Below are 17,996 nucleotides of genomic sequence, written 5' to 3'. Positions count from 1 at the left end.
TTTGATAGTGAACTTTCAGTTTCTTGGACTTATCGGATGCTTGCTTTTGCATTCCTTGATACTGTTTTGCTTACTTAAAGGGATACTAGACACCTCCATTTACCATGTTGTCATTGCCTCATGTTTGCTTGTGCATTCCAATATCTAAATCTCACCTTAACCTAAAATGTGCTTATGAATTATGTCCATTTATGCCTTCTTTATAATTGTGAATGAAATGTCTATCATGAACCAAAATGGTGATCCTGCACTGATGGCATTACACTGTCCCATAGATCTGTTTTAAATCACACATGTTGTCTCTGAATCACTTGGCTTAGCTATTTGTAGAATTATTGGGAACTTGCTTGTATTCTCTGTCTATATGTTGTTGTGATTCACCTAGCTTCATAATCTAAAAGAAACTTTGACAAGTCCCCGGATACCCCTTTGTGTGAACTTGCACTGCATAGACTCAACTTGTGTAGCTGTGTATGTCCAAGTAACTGGAGTGTTACTTGTTCTTCATTGTTTGATTCTGAACCCATCTAAAACATAAACTTATATTTAGCATGTTTTAGGTGGTTAATAGCTTCAAATGATGAAAGATGCCCAAACTGATTTAACATGGTGTTGTAGTGTTTCTTTGGCTAATGTACAAATTGTTCCTGAAATTTCCTTTTTTGGAATTGGCATGAACCTGCATGTTTTCAGTTAACTTTTCAGTTCGAATAAAGTAAAGGTAAAAAAAAATGAGTCTAAATAGGATCAACAAAATCTGAAAATCATGGGATCTTTTCTATTTGATTGAGATGTTATGCATATAGGGATATATCAAGTGTACTGTCCTCACATGTTTTGATATGTTACAGGTTTACATATTAAATATGCATTTGATATATCATCCCTCATTAAGTATGCATGACCTGTTAAAAGAATAAGAACATCGCTTAAGTCATTGTTCCTCTTTGTTTGAAGTTCTGGTTCTTTGTTTAAGCATGAAGGATCATAGATCTAACTTGATGGGATTTGTTTAGATCTAGCCTGTGTTTATTCCAAACTGTATAGAGTATGTTTGAAATAATTGAGAATAATGTTTGTCATGTACTACTCAGTTTACTACAATATTCTTGGACTGCCCCCCTTCTTGTTATATCTGCCATAACAGCTACTGCTTATGGCTATTTAACAGTGTTCTTGGTTGCTTCATTTTGCTGCTATCTAGCAGTTGCTTCTGGACTAAATTCACTATGTCTTTCAAACTGAATATATTCTTTCATAATATGACCCTTGTTTGCTATTCTCTTCCTGTCATTTTTTTTAAGAGATCTGAAAATACAAAACATGAACTGGTTGACTTCATCTCACAGCTTGCTCTAAATTCTGTCCAAGTTCAGATAAAAGGTCCTAATGTAGTTTGCTTTGAATTGGATATTTATTCCCTTCGTATCTGAAATATTCCTTTGGTTACCTCTCTTGGTTTGCTTCTACTCCCCTGCTTGCTTCAATCTCATTTCCTACGCAAACATGAGCAGTTGATATGTGTTTAGCCACTTAGTGTTTGCTTGGTGTTGCTGTTGGCAAGAAACTGTCTTCAGTTGTTTTAGTTTGTTTGCTTACTGTGGCAGCTGATAAGAAGCTGCATTTAACATTCAAATCTATTTGCTGGCATACAGTTGGGTATGAAGCCATGCCCAGTTATTGATCTTGTCCTGTGTGAGTGTTGCAGTTAGTGTAAAAATCACATTCAAAAGAGCACCATTTGTTTATTCGGTGGAGACTGTAGTCATGGTTTATAGAGTTACGGGCTGATATTTGATTGATCCTTTTGTTAACAGTGCATGGTTAAAATATGATGCCCATCTTGTCAAATAGAAAATGTTCAAATCTCTGTCTAGGCGCTACCACTGCCAAATCTTGATATTAGTTTTGCATCTGTGCTTGCTCAAGTTCATACGCACACGAATTGCATTTGATAAACCTCATATAATCACATGAATCAACTAAGTGTACCACCTCATATATATACTTGTTCAAATCTGGATAAACTGTTGACATTCTAATGTGTCCTATGGAGCATGTTCGGGTGTGTTTACTATATTGCAAGCATGTTAGGTTGGTTGTGCGTATGTACGTATGAGATATACATTAACTATACATGGCATATACATAATTTGCTTTGAGTGTATATCTTATGTGTTTGATCTTATTCGTTTGATTATATTCTAATCCTTTTCCTTTCGTTTTTATGCATGACCATCGCATGCGAGTCCTTCGGACTCGTCTTCTTCTGCATTTGGCGTTGGGCTAAAAGCCCAACATAAGCTCCTTGGGTCATCTTCCATGTCCAGCAACGTCCGCAGCAGCATATAAATTATTATTGGGCCAAAACCCAACAGCAGCCCCGATTGCAGCACTTCTTTTTTAAAAAAAAATGGGCTGAGCCCATTTAAATTATCTACTCTTCTATTCATTTTGTGCATTTCACTTGTATTATGCAACTAATCTTCTTGTTTGTTTTTGTTTTTCTCAGTTTAGATAAATCCCAATGAATTAGTAGGTTTAGTTTTAGCAACGGGTAGTTAGTTTAAGAAAGACTAACAATCAATTCCATAAGTTTATTCTCTTCTTTTTTATGTTAAAATTATTTATAACGTCTAATATTATTTTATTTGGAATAATTGATTTGCAAAAATAGCATGACTATATTTTGAGTTAAGAGAATCATATTTCATTTTTATCCTAAACACTTCGAAACGCCATTAATATGCAGGTATAAACTCAAGTATATTTTATAAATAACTCTTCAAGTTTGAATCAATCGTGCATATTTTAGCTAAGCATAGATAATGAGAAATAATAAAAAGAAAAAATAAAACTCACTTCCTCTTGAATTCTATTCATAAGCCTAGAGTTTTCTACATTGCTATATTCATATACATAATTTATCCAAAGATTAAAATTGCTAAATCTCTTCTCAAAAATTATTATTTATAGGTAAATTATCATATTTCCTACAAGTTTTATCTTGAATGGCATTTACTATACCTTCATATAAGGTTTTAGTAACCTTTTTTAGTTTTATTTTAAAAATCTTCTTTCATGCAAACAATCTTTTTATAAGTTTTATTGCTAAATCGCATTTTATTTAAAGCCTTAGTGAAGATTTACAAGTTTTATTTAAAATGGCATTCAAAGTCCTCTTTTATACAAATTCTCACCTTCATTAATTAACCTAAGTTTGGTCGGATAACCGTAAGTTAACGGATCCTAAAGGGTGCCTAATCCCTTCCCTTTAGGATAATATAGAGCCCTTACCTAGAATCACACTGGTTAAGCAGACTATTAATTAAGGTTTAGTTTAATTTTGCCTTAGTTAACATCTAGGTGTCCTAATTCACCGTTAAATTAATTAGGTGGCGACTCCTTAAAACAAAATAAATAGGAATCACCAATACGTCATACCCCTTAAATCCGAACCCCGGTTAAAATGGGGTGTGACATTTAGGAAGAATACACTTAGAATTGCCCATCTAATCTATGAAATTACTATCTAATCCATTAAGGATATTAGTAGATATATATATTCATCACTAAATATCATTTATTTCCTTTGCTTAACACTAAATATGGGTGAATCAAGTAGTTCGCATCAAATTACTTTAATGATCACTCGATTTAGTGCATACTGACTTAGTAGAACATCTTTCCTGACTCAATATACATCAAATTGATTAAGTATTATACAACAACAACAACAACAACAACAGCCCAGTGAAATCCCACATCTTGGGGTCTGGGGAGGGTATAATGTACGCAGACCTTACTCCTACCAAGGTAGGATGGCTGTTTCCGAGAGACCCTCGGCTCAATAGAAGCATAAAAAGGGGGTCAGATAAGGTTAAAAGATTTAAAACGATATTGCAATGAAATAATGCAAGCGACACAGTAAAACAGGATAATCAAGGAATTCAAAGCGATATGGAAATGCAAATCACGAAAGCGGCACAGATAAAATAGAGTAATCAAAGTACAGAAAGTAGCAAATAATAACATAAATCAAAGCACAAGAAATTATAATGCACTAATGCGCCTACTAATAAGGAAAGATAACGAGACTTATATACTAGCCTTCTACCCTAATGTGGGTCCTCCACACCTTCCTATCTAAGGTCATGTCCTCGGTAAGCTGTAACTGCGTCATGTCCTGTCTAATCACCTCTCCCCAATATTTCTTTGGCCTACCCCTACCTCTTCTGAAACCATCCATGGCTAACCTCTCACACCTCCGCACTGGGGCATCTATGTCTCTCCTCTTCACATGCCCAAACCATCTCAGTCGCATTTCCCGCATCTTGTCTTCCACCGAGGCCACTCCCACCTTATCCCGAATAGCCTCATTTCTAATCCTGTCGCTCCTAGTGTGCCCACACATCCATCTCAACATTCTCATCTCGGCAACTTTCATCTTTTGAACGTGAGAGATCTTAACTGGCCAACACTCCGCCCCATACAACATAGCCGGTCTAACCACCACTCTGTAGAACTTGCCCTTCAGTTGTGGTGGCACCTTCTTGTCACATAGCACTCCTGAAGCTAGCCTCCATTTCATCCACCCTACCCCAATACGATGTGTGACATCATCGTCAATCTCCCCGCTGCCTTGCATGATAGACCCAAGGTACTTGAAACTACTTTTCTTTTGGATGGCCTGAGCACCAAGCCTAACTTCCACGCCAACCTCCTGGAGTGTCTCACTGAACTTACACTCTAAGTACTCTGTCTTGGTCCTACTCAGCTTAAATCCTTTAGACTCCAAGGTATGTCTCCAATCCTCCAGCTTAGCGTTAACTCCGCTACGAGTCTCATCGATCAGGACTATGTCGTCCGCGAAAAGCATACACCATGGCACCTCACCTTGAATTTGTCGCGTCAATCTATCCATCACCAAGGCAAATAAAAACGGACTAAGAGCTGATCCTTGATGCAACCCCATCACAACTGGAAAGTGCTCTGAGTCCCCTCCTACTGTCCTTACTCTAGTTTTGGCTTCCTCATACATGTCCTTGATCACCCTAATGTATGCTACAGGTACACCTTTAGCCTCCAAACATCTCCATAGGATTTCTCTTGGAACTTTATCGTAAGCCTTTTCTAGGTCGATGAATACCATATGCAAGTCCCTCTTCCTCTCCCTATACTGCTCCACCAGTCTCCTCACAAGATGAATGGCTTCTGTAGTTGAGCGTCCCGGCATAAATCCGAACTGGTTCTCTGAAATAGACACGCCTCTCCTCACTCTCATCTCCACCACTCTTTCCCACACTTTCATAGTATGGCTTAGTAGCTTGATACCTCTATAGTTTTCGCAACTCTGGACATCCCCCTTGTTTTTGTATAGAGGGATCATTACGCTCTACCTCCATTCTTCGGGCATCGTTGCCGTCTTAAAGATGACATTAAACAACCTAGTCAGCCACTCCAAACCTGCCGAGCTCGCGCTCTTCCAAAATTCCCCAGGGATCTCGTCAGGTCCGGTCGCTCTTCCCCTGCGCATCCTACGGACAGCACCCTTAACCTCCTCAACCTTAATACTCCTGCAATACCCAAAATCGTGACGCCTCCCTGTATGCTCCAAATCTCCCAACACGATGTCTCTCTCCCCTTCTTCATTCAAGAGTTTGTGAAAATATGACTGCCATCTCTGTTTAACGAGAGTCTCCTCTACCAATACTTTTCCATGCTCATCTTTAATGCACTTCACTTGATCCACATCGCGCGCCCTTCTCTCCCGCACCCTGGCTAGCCTGAACAATTTCCTATCCCCGCCTTTCTCTTCTAGTTCAGCATAGAGGCGTTCAAAAGCTGCCGTTTTTGCCGTCGACACCGCCGACTTCGCCTCCTTCCTCGCTATCTTATAAAGTTCCCTATTCGTCCACATCTCCACCTCATCCTTGCTTTCTATCAGCTTCGCATACGCCATCTTCTTTGCTTCCACCTTCCCTTGCACTTCTCCATTCCACCACCAGTCCCCTCGATGCCGACCACGACTACCTGTCGAGACTCCCAACACTTCCCTTGCTACAACCCTAATACAACTAGCCGTCCTATCCCACATACTGGTCGCATCCCCACTACTATCCCAGGCCCCCATATCCTTCAATTTCTCTTCCATCTCCAGGGCACTAGCCGTGGTCAAACTCCCCCATCTGATCCTAGGTCGATCCTCCCCGACCCTCTTCTTCCTCGTCATCTTAATCCCTAAATCCATCACCAAGAGCTTATGTCGGGTTGTAAGGTTGTCCCTCGGAATGACCTTACAATCTTTACACAAACCTTTATCATCCTTCCTAAGAAGTAAAAAATCTATCTGAGTCTTAGCCGCCGAACTACGGAAGGTTACCAAGTGCTCTTCCTTCTTTGGAAAACTCGAATTGGCTATCACCAACCCAAAAGCTCTTGCGAAATCCAAAAGTGAAACTCCTCCTCCATTTCTGTCCCCGAAGCCAAAGCCTCCATGCACATCATCATAACCTCCCGAAATAGACCCGATGTGCCCATTGAAATCCCCTCCCACGAAAAGTTTCTCAGTAGGCGGTATGCCTCCCACTAACTCGTCCAAATCCTCCCAAAAGCGCCTCTTCTCCTCCTCGCGTAAGCCCGCTTGCGGCGCATAAGCACTAATAATGTCCAAAGTGGTCCCTTCAACGATCACCTTAATCGACATCATCCTATCGTTGACTCTCCTAACCTCCACCACCTGATCCCTTAAATTACTATCTACTAAAATGCCTACCCCATTCCTATACTTCGATCTACCAGAGAACCAAAGCTTATACCCGTCTACCTCCTTAGCTTTAGGTCCTACCCATTTGGTCTCTTGGACACAAGCTATATTAATCTTCCTCCACTTAAGGGTCTTAACTAGCTCTATGGACTTTCCCGTTAACGTCCCAATGTTCCAAGAACCTACTCTCAGTCTAGATGCTCCTTTAACCCACTTACTCCTCCTAACCCTCGTCCCCGTCCCCGTCCCTGAACGAGAACATGACCCTAGTCTACCATCAATATCCAAAGCCACGAAAACGCGTTTGAACTAATAAATTAGTCAAAGGTCTAAAGTCAGCAAATGTAGCTACAAATGTATGAACAAAGCATAGATATGAGAACCGGAGGTACCAACTCCAGTCGAAATGAACCTGTTCGCCGCCGGAAAATACTGTTCACGTCGGGGGTACTGTTCACGCGGAGTACTGTTAACGTCGGGAGTACTGTTCACGCGGAGTACTGTTCACGTCGGGGGTACTGTTCACAGCGAAAAACCAGAAAAGTTGCCGGAAAAATTCGCCGGCGACTGAGCAGCGGCTATCCGGCAGATAAAAAGGGAAAAAAGTAGAAGAGAAGAAGAAGAGGAGAAGAAAAAGGAAAAAGCGAAAGCAAAGTAAATGTAGCCGGAAAAGTCGCCGGCGTTACCTGGTCGCCGGTATTACCTGAATGTGATAGTGGCCGGAAAAGGATATGAAATATCAGATATCAGATCTAATCTGATCTAAATCTCAGATCTAATGGTGAAGGGAAGAGGAGAGAGAGGAGAGAGAGGAGAGAGAAAGTTAGAGAGAGGAGGAAAGTAGAGAGCAATGATTAAGTATTATACATTGATCGCTAAATATCGTTGATTTCCTTTGTTTATCACTAAACATGTGTGAATTAAGTAGTTCACATCAATTCACTCTAATGATAACTCGATTTAGTGCATACTGACTTAGTATATCATATTTCCTGACTCAAAATACATCAAATTGATTAAGTATATACATTGATCACTAAATATCGTTGATTTCCTTTGTTTATCATTAACTATGGGTGAATCAAGTAGTTCACAGTGCATACTGACTTAGTAGATCAACTTTCCTGACTCAAAATACCATCAAATTGATTAAGTATTATCTATTAATCACTAAATATCATTGATTTCATCTGTTTATCACTAAATATGGGTGAATTAAGTAGTTGATATCAATTCACTCTAATGATCATTGGATTTAGTGCATACTGACTTAGTAGATTAACTTTCCTGACTCAAAATACCATCAAATTGATTAAGTATTATAAATTGATCACTACATATCGTTGATTTCCTTTGTTTATTACTAAATATCATTGGTTTCCCTTTGTTGATCACTAAATATGGGTGAATCAAGTAGTATCTGTTGTAACTACTGTAATATCTATTGCAGCAAGTGTAGTATCTGTTACAACAACTGTAGTATCTGTTGCAGCAAGTGACATAGTTGTTGAACAAGGACTCTTGTTGGATAAACACAACAAGTTACCCAGTTTCTGCAACAAGTCACTCCACTTGTTGGAAAAACCCTAAAAATGTAACTTAGTTGCTACAACAAGGCCTGTCAGTTGTTGCAACAGATTGCTTACTTGTTGAAAATCTTTTAGCAGTTGGATAAAATCCAACAAGATACTAGTTGCTGCAACAAGTCCTGTTACTTGTTGGATAAAACACAACAAGTTATAGAGCTGTTGCAAGAGATTCATTAGTTGTTGGAAATTGTTCAGCAATTTATTAACAAGAATACACACATTTGTGATTGAACACGATCAACATATCATATAAACCAAGTTCACAAACACCAAGAACATAAATTATCATTCTAAAAAAGAACAACATTAAAATGTCATAAAGTTCCAACAAATAACTATTATTACAACACAGTGCAATTAACAATTATGGAGCATTTCAGTTTGGACATGTTGTTTTTTGTGCCAACTGTTTTGCATAAGGAGCATTTGTTTTTTCTCGTTCGCAATAATTCCCCGATTTCACGCCTCCTCTTTGTCCGCCTTCTTCTAGGTTTGCTAGGATCAACATATGAAGGAGGTATCTCTCTCTCTAATTCAAAACTTCTTTTCAAGTTTTGTTTTTGGGTGGGGTGGTGCAAAAAACAAAAAACAAAAAAATTTCAAAACTTTTTTTAAAACAATTTTTTTTTGGGGTGGGTGGGTGGAGTAAGAAACCAAAGAAAAAAAATTTCTTTTCAATTTTTTTTTGCTTTGGGGGGGGGGGGGGGGGAGGGGTGGGGGGGGTGCAAAAGACCAAAAACAAAATTTTTTTAAAACTTTTTTAAAAAAATAAAATTAATTTTTTTGGGAGTTAGGGGTGGGGGAGGGGGATGGTGCCAAAAACCAAAAACAAAAACTTTTCAAAACTTTTTTTTTTAAAATAAAATTAATTTTTTTTGGGAGGGTGGGGTGGGTGGTGCAAAAAAACAAAAAAAACTTTTAAAAATCTTTTTTAAAAAAATATTTTTTTGGTGGGGGTAGGGGGTGGGGGCTAGGGGGGTGTGGTGGGGGCTAGGGATAGGGGGTGGGGGTGGTGCAAAAAAAAAAAAAACAAAAAAAAAACTTTAAATTTTTTTTTTGGTGGGGGTAGTGGTGGGGGCCATGGGAGGGGGGCGTCGTGGGGGACAGGGGTAGGGGTTGTGCAAAAAAAAATAAAATAAAAAAAAAACTTTTAAAAATCTTTTTTAAAAAAATATTTTTTTTGGTGAGGGGTGGGGGTGGGGGTGGGGGGCAAGGGAGGAGGCGTGGTCGGGGGCTGGGGGTGGGGGTGGTGCAAAAAAATAAAAAAAAACTTTTAAAAATCTTTTTCAAAAAAACATTTTTTTTGGTGGGGGTGGGGGTGGGGGGTAAGGGAGGGGGCATGGTCGGGGGCTGGGGGCTGGGGTGGGCGTAAAGCGTCTGTAGATGGCTTTTTAAGTCCGCCATCGAATTCCAGGGCTCAACCCTGGAGAGGCGGTGGAAACTAACAAGCTGGAGTACGGTAGGGGCAGAGGGAATTTCCGGTAGAGCGGTGAAATGCGTAGAGTGGGGGTGGTGCAAAAAAATAAAATAAAAATTCAAAATCTTTTTCAATTTTTTTTTTGATGGGGGGTGGGGGGCAAGGGCAGGGGCGGGGTGGGGGCAAGGAGGGGGGTGGGGGCGAGAGAAAATATTAAAAATAAAATTTGAGAGCAAAGTGTTAAAAATAAAGTTGTTGACGGTCAAAGTGTCAAAAACAAAACTGTTGGGCAAGCTTAAAACCCTTAATCACTAATAAAAAATAATCACCTCTACTCAATAATTAAAACTTGAATCACCTCCGCTCAACTTTAAAACTTTAAAGTCCTTATATTTAAATGCCTCAGTCACCACATAGTAGTAGTTTCATACTACCAAATACCAATCAAGTAAAACTGAAATAGAAAAGAACAAAAAGAGAGGGGGCATTCCTTAATACACCAGGCAGTCTTGTACTGGCAGCAGAAAGGTGAATAACTAATTCTGCGATTTAACGATTGTGTATGTGAGTGTTGAGCAGTGGATGGGTAATTCATCAATCATCTAAAAATGGCCGGAAGACATCACACTGCTACTTCTACAACCTTCAAACCCAGATCTCCCGCACTACTTTTCCTCCTCGCATTCCTCACACTCACTCTCCTCTTCTACATCTTCTCCATCTCCTTTTCTTCCTCACCTCAATCCACGCGCCACGTCATCACCTCCCTTAACCCTAACTCAAATATCGATTACTCCTTCGTTACTTCACTCGACAAATTCCTAACCAAATCTCCACGATCTACAACGGACAGTCAGGATACTGTTTCAGGAACGACGTCAGTGGAGGATGCTAGGAAACTTGATGATTTAATTTGGAGAAATGAGAATCAAAGGCTTTATGACGAGCCGTTTTATCCTGCTTTTTCGAGACTCAGGGTTTATGTATATGAGATGCCGTCGAAATTTACTTATGATTTGCTTTGGTTGTTTCGTAATACGTATAGAGACACTTCCAATCTTACCTCTAATGGTAGTCCTGTTCACCGCTTGATTGAACAGGTAATATTGATTATGTTTTTCTTTAGTATTGTTTCTTTGTTTAGTTACATTTTTTTTTTCTGGGAAAAATTACAGCCAAATACCATTCGGCCATCTAGTTTACAAAATATGTACACAATGTATAGGTAGTTTATAGTTTATACTAAATATATGTATGTATATGCAGCCGAAGTGTATGGCTGAACTGTACAAATTCATAACTTTCCTATTTTTTGTGTGTGTAGCATTCAATAGATTACTGGTTGTGGGCGGACTTGATAGCACCAGAATCAGAGAGGTTACTGAAGAATGTAGTTAGAGTACATAAGCAGGAGGAAGCTGACCTGTTCTACATTCCGTTTTTCACTACCATTAGCTTCTTCTTGATGGAGAAACAACAATGCAAGGCTCTTTATAGGGTGTGAGTGCTTTTCTTCTATAATGCTTTTCTTTTTATTCCTACTGAACTTTTTACTAGCTCTGTTTGAACTCAAAATATGTGTTTTATTCACGATTTTCTCACTGAAATTTGCTTGACGTGATGTTTGTGAGTAATTCAAGCTACATTTAATCATTATAACTTTTGCTTCTGACTGAAGCACAATCCTAATATGTTTTGCGAGGCAACTCCGGTCCGATATTCTAGTAGCGCAATCAAAGTTGTACTTCTTTTCATGCTCTCATTTCTTAGGCATACTAATTCTTCTACTGCATTGGAGCTCTCAATTTCATAACCTAGTTGTAGGCGTTTTTATTGTGTTTGTTAGTGGACTGGAATCAAATAATACTATGATATGAGTGGAAGAAGCAGTTTCTTTGGTAACAAAACTGGGCATTTATTGTTATCCTGAAAGTTCTAAAGTTCCTTTCCAACTTACAGTTGGCATGTGTACAGCCCTTTTTTTCTTAATTTAACGGGGTTCCTTATCTTGTATGAAGCACATTAGCATCATCATCTCAATTAGGTACGACTTAGTAACAGACATGCTGCTCTATTTGCAGACTCGGGGAAAAGGAAAGAAAATCCTCCTGTTGGAAGGAAAACTTGTAGAGTTTGTTTCACAGTCGGTCGATTCTGAGTGGGGAAAACTAGTATCAGAAAGTATTTTTATCATATTGTTTCTTTCCCCTTCTCAGTTTACCATGCTCGAAACTTATACCTACACAAATTTTTTGGTATAGCCTATCATGATCAAATTCAAAAGAGTAACTGGCAAGTTTTCTAGTTTGCATTTCCTTATGGTTGAACACCTGAACAGATATCCTAAATTTTGATGCTTTTTGGTATCTATTTTAAATTGAACTTTGGATTCCGCGACAGGATTGAAGACTTTGTTATGTTAGTGGAATATGATGGAAGACTTTGTGTAGCAGTACTGTTGTCATTAGTCGATGTTCTTTATTGGAGTATTTCTTTTTTTCATTTAAATGTAGGAAGCTCTGAAATGGGTTATCGATCAACCAGCTTGGAATAGATCCGAGGGAAGAGATCACATACTTCCAGTTCATCATCCTTGGTCTTTCAAGTCTGTCCGCAAGTTTATGAAGAAATCTATTTGGTTGCTCCCTGATATGGACTCAACAGGGAACTGGTTAATATCTTCACTGCTAATTTCTGCAACAATTGAATATTATTGACGCTCTAACATCAACTATTGTGGCTGCTTTGAACTTCAGGTACAAGCCTGGACAAGTTTATCTCGAGAAAGACCTGATACTTCCTTATGTCGCCAACGTCGATCTATGTGATGCAAAATGTTTATCTTCATCAAAGAGAACTACGCTGTTATTTTTCAGGGGAAGACTTAAAAGAAATGCTGTAAGATTCACCCTGTTTTAAGCATCAAGTTTTATTCAGTTTGTGTACCACGTCACACTAATTTCTTGTTACTGCTCGCGCATCGGGTTGGTTAAAAGATGATATTTTTAGATGTTTTGGAAATTTTGGGGCCCTCCTAATGACAGTAAAGTGGGTTCTGTGCTACCATGTTGGCTTTAATAATTATCCCGACATCTGCAGATTTCCAAAATTTTTGAGGACAGGGCCATGGTGGAAAAAGAACTTTCAAGCTAGTTGATGACGCAGTAAAATATCAACTTCTATGCAATATGTGAAATCCTAGGATAACAAGTTATTTATTTCTTTCCATATTAAGACAAAATTACGGTAGGAACTAGTTGCTAAATCATATGAGGAACCGAGTTGCTTATTGCTATGGCACAACATGGGTAGTAAATGTTGTAACACTGTTATAAAGTAAAGAACTGAAGTTTCTATGTAGTTGATGCTACCTTGTAACCTTCGAAAGTTTCAGAGTACAAGAATGTTTTAGACTCCTTGTGAGAAGACATAGGAGTGGGAGTGCTTTTATTCACTCCCTTTTGTAATTATGGGGGACTTCCACAGTTTTCAGTGGTCAATCTTACTTTTAATATATATACATGTTATCCTATCAAAAAAAAAAAAAAAAAAGAAAAAAAAGAGAGAGAGAGAGAGAGAAGAAATTCTTGATGATAAATGAACAAGATGGTGAAAAGCATTAGGTTTAATTTGTTAGTTGTTGCTATAGTTACAATTAGAAGCAATGGATTTCCTTTGAATCTGCTTCACTTAAGTATCCCGTGCACTGTGTTTATCGGTTTCTTCAGAATGAGAAATTTTTTCCACATAGTGGTTAGAATTACGGTAGGTTGTGACTATCAACAAATAATTATGGCAGGTTGTGGCTATCTGATATCTTCCTTTGCAGGGTGGTAAGATACGTTCCAAACTTGTGGAATTGCTCCGTGATGCAGATGGAGTATCTATTGAGGATGGGACTGCTGGAGAAGGAGGAAAAGCAGCAGCACAGGATGGCATGCGCAAGTAAGGTTTTGATTGATTATCATCTTTAAATTCTTGAAGTGAAGGTTGTTCATCAGTTCAAACAGTAACTTGAGTGCTTTTATATTTATTTCCTTGGGTAAACAGGAGTATATTTTGCCTAAATCCAGCTGGTGACACCCCATCATCAGCCAGATTGTTTGATGCAATTGTCAGTGGCTGCATTCCTATCATAGTCAGTGACGAACTAGAGCTTCCTTTTGAGGGGATTCTTGATTATCGGAAGGTATTAGTTACTTTGGCATTCTAATTTCAATCTCTATCGATTTCTTGGAGTAGTGTTAAAAAGGTGATATAATTATCAAACCAAATTAGGATATGGTAATGGCTTCTCTTTTTGGAACATATTTTTTGATCCACGCTTTATGGAAACCCCTAATACAAAGTTAAGATGATCAATCGTCTTAATTGAAAAGCCCATAATAGGAAGTGTCAGTCAAGAAAGCTACAGTTCAAGGCCAGTCGTAACGTTGATGGTCTAAGAGGAAGTTACATCTGTCAATGTGGAGTAGTTTTTGGTTGTTTATGAGGAAGTTACGTCTTATCAATTTATATCAGCTTACTGGGAAATATCAGTTTCAGTGGAAAAATTGATATGTGATATGTTACTCGCCCTCTCATCACTTTTCTAGCCACTACCTATTCCACAAGTGCTGTATGTCATGGATCTGTTTTTATTGTAATTGCATTGAATCTTGAATTCATCTTTCTTTTCAATCATAATTACAATGCCTTTACCCAACAAAGTTCCTCCCTTCTCTTTAAAGGCGAGTGAATGTGGAGGGTCATCTTTCTTTTCAATCATAATTACCTATGCCTTTACCCAACAAAGTTCCTCCCTTCTCCTTAGAGGCGAGTGAATGTTGAGGGAAGGGATGAAGAAATGAAATTGCATACTGTGTATCTCTTACACTTATTTTCTTTGGCAGATTGCTCTGTTTGTCTCTTCTAGTGATGCTCTGCAGCCAGGATGGCTTTTGTCATTTCTAAAAAGTGTTAGTGCAGCTCAAATTAAAGAGATGCAAGTGAACTTAGCTAAGGTATGCAGATCTGTTTAGGTTGAGATTTTGAAGTAGCAGTGTCGTCATTCATAAAATGGCTGGGAACATAATTGCTTAATTTCTGTTTTTTGTTCTATTAGTGATGTTTTGGTCAAATTGTTTCAGTTAGTTATAAAAAACCCTCAGTTGATCTAACTTTTGAATCTTTTTCCTTATGAATGCAGTACGCAAGGCATTTTCTTTATTCTCATCCAGCTCAGCCGCTAGGTCCTGAAGACTTAGTCTGGAGAATGGTTCGACATTTACTTCTCTTTAGTTGGCTGTTATTTTTCTCTTTGCTACTGTGGGGGTTTTTTTTTTCCCCTTTTTTTGTGACCACTGGATTTTTTGGTTCTAACTTCTAACTAACTAAATTCTTTCAAGTATTGGTTTCCAGTACTATCGTTCTTTCATGTCATAGCTGAGGTGATCTAGTAAAACCGTGTGTTGCCAATAAACTGCTGTTTGGGCCTTAGATCGTGTCATATTAATGAAAGATAACCCCCACTCCCCCCCCCACCCCCACCCCCACCACACACACACCAAAAAAAAAAAAAAAATCGCAAACCAAAACTTGTTATCTCTTATGGATCAATCAAAAGTCCACTTTCTTTGAGGTCATTGCAATAAAACAGCTTATTCCGGTGAAATTGGATAAACACTCAAATGGATCAACTCTGGGCTTCAGCCCCATAATTTTTTTGACAATCTTCACATTTGTTGCAGTAATTTGCTTGTGTTAAGATTTGTAGCGTTGTTCAATTTTACTGCTCATTTTATTTCTTATCTTATAATTTGATTCACTTGTGATGCTTTATTGCTAAATATTTTATCGTGCAATTGGTGTTAGTCAGCATCTTGTGATGATAATTTGCTTCAGTAATGCTGGTTCATCTTGGTGAAAATGGGTTATTGTTAAGGTTCTTTTTCTGTTTGGCGGGGGTGGGGTCTTCATCTGTTTTGACTTTTCCATCTGTAAGTGCAACATGAGGTAATAGAGGCCTGAAATTTTGCTTCCTTTCATTTTCTGGTGATTCAACAGATGGCAGGAAAGTTGGTCAACACCAAGCTTCACACACGAAGGTCACAACGGGTGGTGAAAGGATCCAGAAGTGTGTGCACTTGTGAGTGCAGACGTCCCAATGTTACAAGCCCAAGTCCATTGTCTTGATTGTAGGTCACATGCGTTTGTCTTTTTTGTCACTTTTTGAAAAAATGTTTTCTCCTTTTGTCTTATATTATTTTGCTCTACAACATTTGGTATAGTTCTACGAGACTTGGCAAAATGTCTGATTGTGTGAGCAAAAACCAAGTAAATTTTTGTTATTCAAACTTGTGTCTAATTTTGTATGAAGAATATTAAGTTAGCTTGATGACAGGAACTCAATAACACAATTTCTATACACACCTTTAGTGGATTTCCGCAGAATCTTCAGTTTGTGATGGCTTGGATTGCTACTCGTAGAAATGATCGGCCTTGAGATTTTGAGGTGGTTTTGAATTTTGCGAGGCTTTAACTTTTTCATAGGAGTGGTGACATGTAGTAGTACAATTTATTGGCTTTCTCAATTCAAGCACGGATATTATATCCTTTACTGGTAAGAGAAATGATAGTTATGTTTGCTATTATATCTACAGATATTTGCCTCCTATTAGGAAATATCAGGTAATGGATACAGCTAATGAAGCGCTAAGATATTGAACTACTTGCTTAGATGTAAACACAGGAGGGAAAAAGAAAAAATAAGAAACATGATTTGTATTTCTTAAACAGTATAGACATGTGATGCGAGATGGACTGCACATGCTTTTTTTATTCCTCGCAAAGTGTAAAGGCGTGAGATGTTAGTAGCAAAGGTGATGGGTGCAATAACTACTGAGCAAGGCTGGCTTGGTATGGGACGTGCAGGGCATATATGATGATAATTTGCTTATTTGTTTATTCATGAAATCATCATGATCATCGTGCTCATGTTTTTGGATTGTTGCCTTCGCATGTTGCATGAACTGTGTCACTGGCAATTGTGTAGTTTCCTAGCAACTAGTCACCGACCTCCTTTTTTTTGTTTCTAGATGCCATCATAAATTATACTAGTACATATGATTCCCCTTACTCCCCCTCTCCCCCCCCCCCCCCCAACCCCAACCACACACTTCCTTTCTAGGTCCCATAACATATGGACCTCTTTTTCACACCATAAGAATGATTGTTTCCTCAGTGGAATCTCGGCTTTGGATTTGAACAACTTTGAAGTCGTGTTGCCATCACCTTTCTATTAACAGTAATAAAATTTGCAATGCATGCACTCTTTCTGCATCCCATACTAGTTAGACGGATGAGTTAGTACCATCTTGTAGGTTTCTGATATCCTTTCTTCATGAGTTAACTTTAGGGGTCATTTAGTTCAAACAAGGATATCTCACGATTATAATCCTTTCATTTTTATATGGGATAAGTTATACCAAGATTTTGGTATAAAAGTAATGTTGATTTTAGCTAATACCTCCAACCAAACACGGGATAAGTTTTACTTCAATATATATACCGGGATAACTCACATAATTCCTTGAACCAGTGGCTGATTGAGTTAGAATCAATGTCTATTTTCTAACACGTATGGTCCTGAGTTGTATGAAAATGTAAACTGCTGCTTAATCACACCAGCCGTTAGTAGGTACTTGGAAGACAAAATTACAATCCTAGACTAGTGACTGGGCAGAGCAAAACGAATCTGGTGCTAGTTAAAGATAGACAAATCTTCCTGTCGTAAAAAACACTATCACCTTTATAGTTTGAACTTTGAACTACTAGTCATTCCTGGATTTTGATCAAAAAGTTAAATCCAAAAGAACAGACACATGTTATTGGTTCACGTAAGTGAAGTCTAGTGGGTTAACTGTTAAGTTGGAGAAAGCGACATATATACTGAAAATAATGAAGCCACGATGGCAAGAATTAGCCAAAATTGTGTACGTATATAGACAGCTAGTAATACTAGTAGTGAAAGTGTAAGAACAAGAAAAAATCTATGACATTTAGAGTGGGTAGAGAGTTGTTGCCAGCTCAATTTTCCCGCGTTGAAACACAAATAGAATAGCATAAAAATTGGGCCACCATCGTAAAATTAGACAGAGGGTGATCGTGAAGTCCTTATGCGCTCCGCCAATTACGCGTTTACCATCATCTTGGCCCTGTTATGGCACTTCTGTAATTAGAGTAC

General features: G+C 38.4%; 1 protein-coding gene across 1 annotated transcript; it reads left to right on the top strand.

Annotated features, from left to right (window-relative positions):
* Window positions 1-10,196: 10,196 nt before the first annotated feature.
* On the top strand, window positions 10,197-16,204 carry LOC132632248 (probable arabinosyltransferase ARAD1). Its single transcript, XM_060348101.1, has 9 exons — window positions 10,197-10,872; window positions 11,097-11,270; window positions 12,286-12,443; window positions 12,529-12,670; window positions 13,602-13,717; window positions 13,823-13,961; window positions 14,665-14,775; window positions 14,961-15,029; window positions 15,818-16,204. The coding sequence occupies exons 1-9, from the start codon at window positions 10,381-10,383 to the stop codon at window positions 15,944-15,946; spliced, it is 1,530 nt and encodes a 509-aa protein (XP_060204084.1). The 5' UTR covers window positions 10,197-10,380; the 3' UTR covers window positions 15,947-16,204.
* The last annotated feature ends 1,792 nt before the right edge of the window (window positions 16,205-17,996 follow it).

Source organism: Lycium barbarum, chromosome 3 (genome assembly GCF_019175385.1).
Source record: "Lycium barbarum isolate Lr01 chromosome 3, ASM1917538v2, whole genome shotgun sequence".
Classification (NCBI taxonomy): domain Eukaryota; kingdom Viridiplantae; phylum Streptophyta; class Magnoliopsida; order Solanales; family Solanaceae; genus Lycium; species Lycium barbarum.
This window is presented reverse-complemented; position numbering and strand designations above follow the sequence as displayed.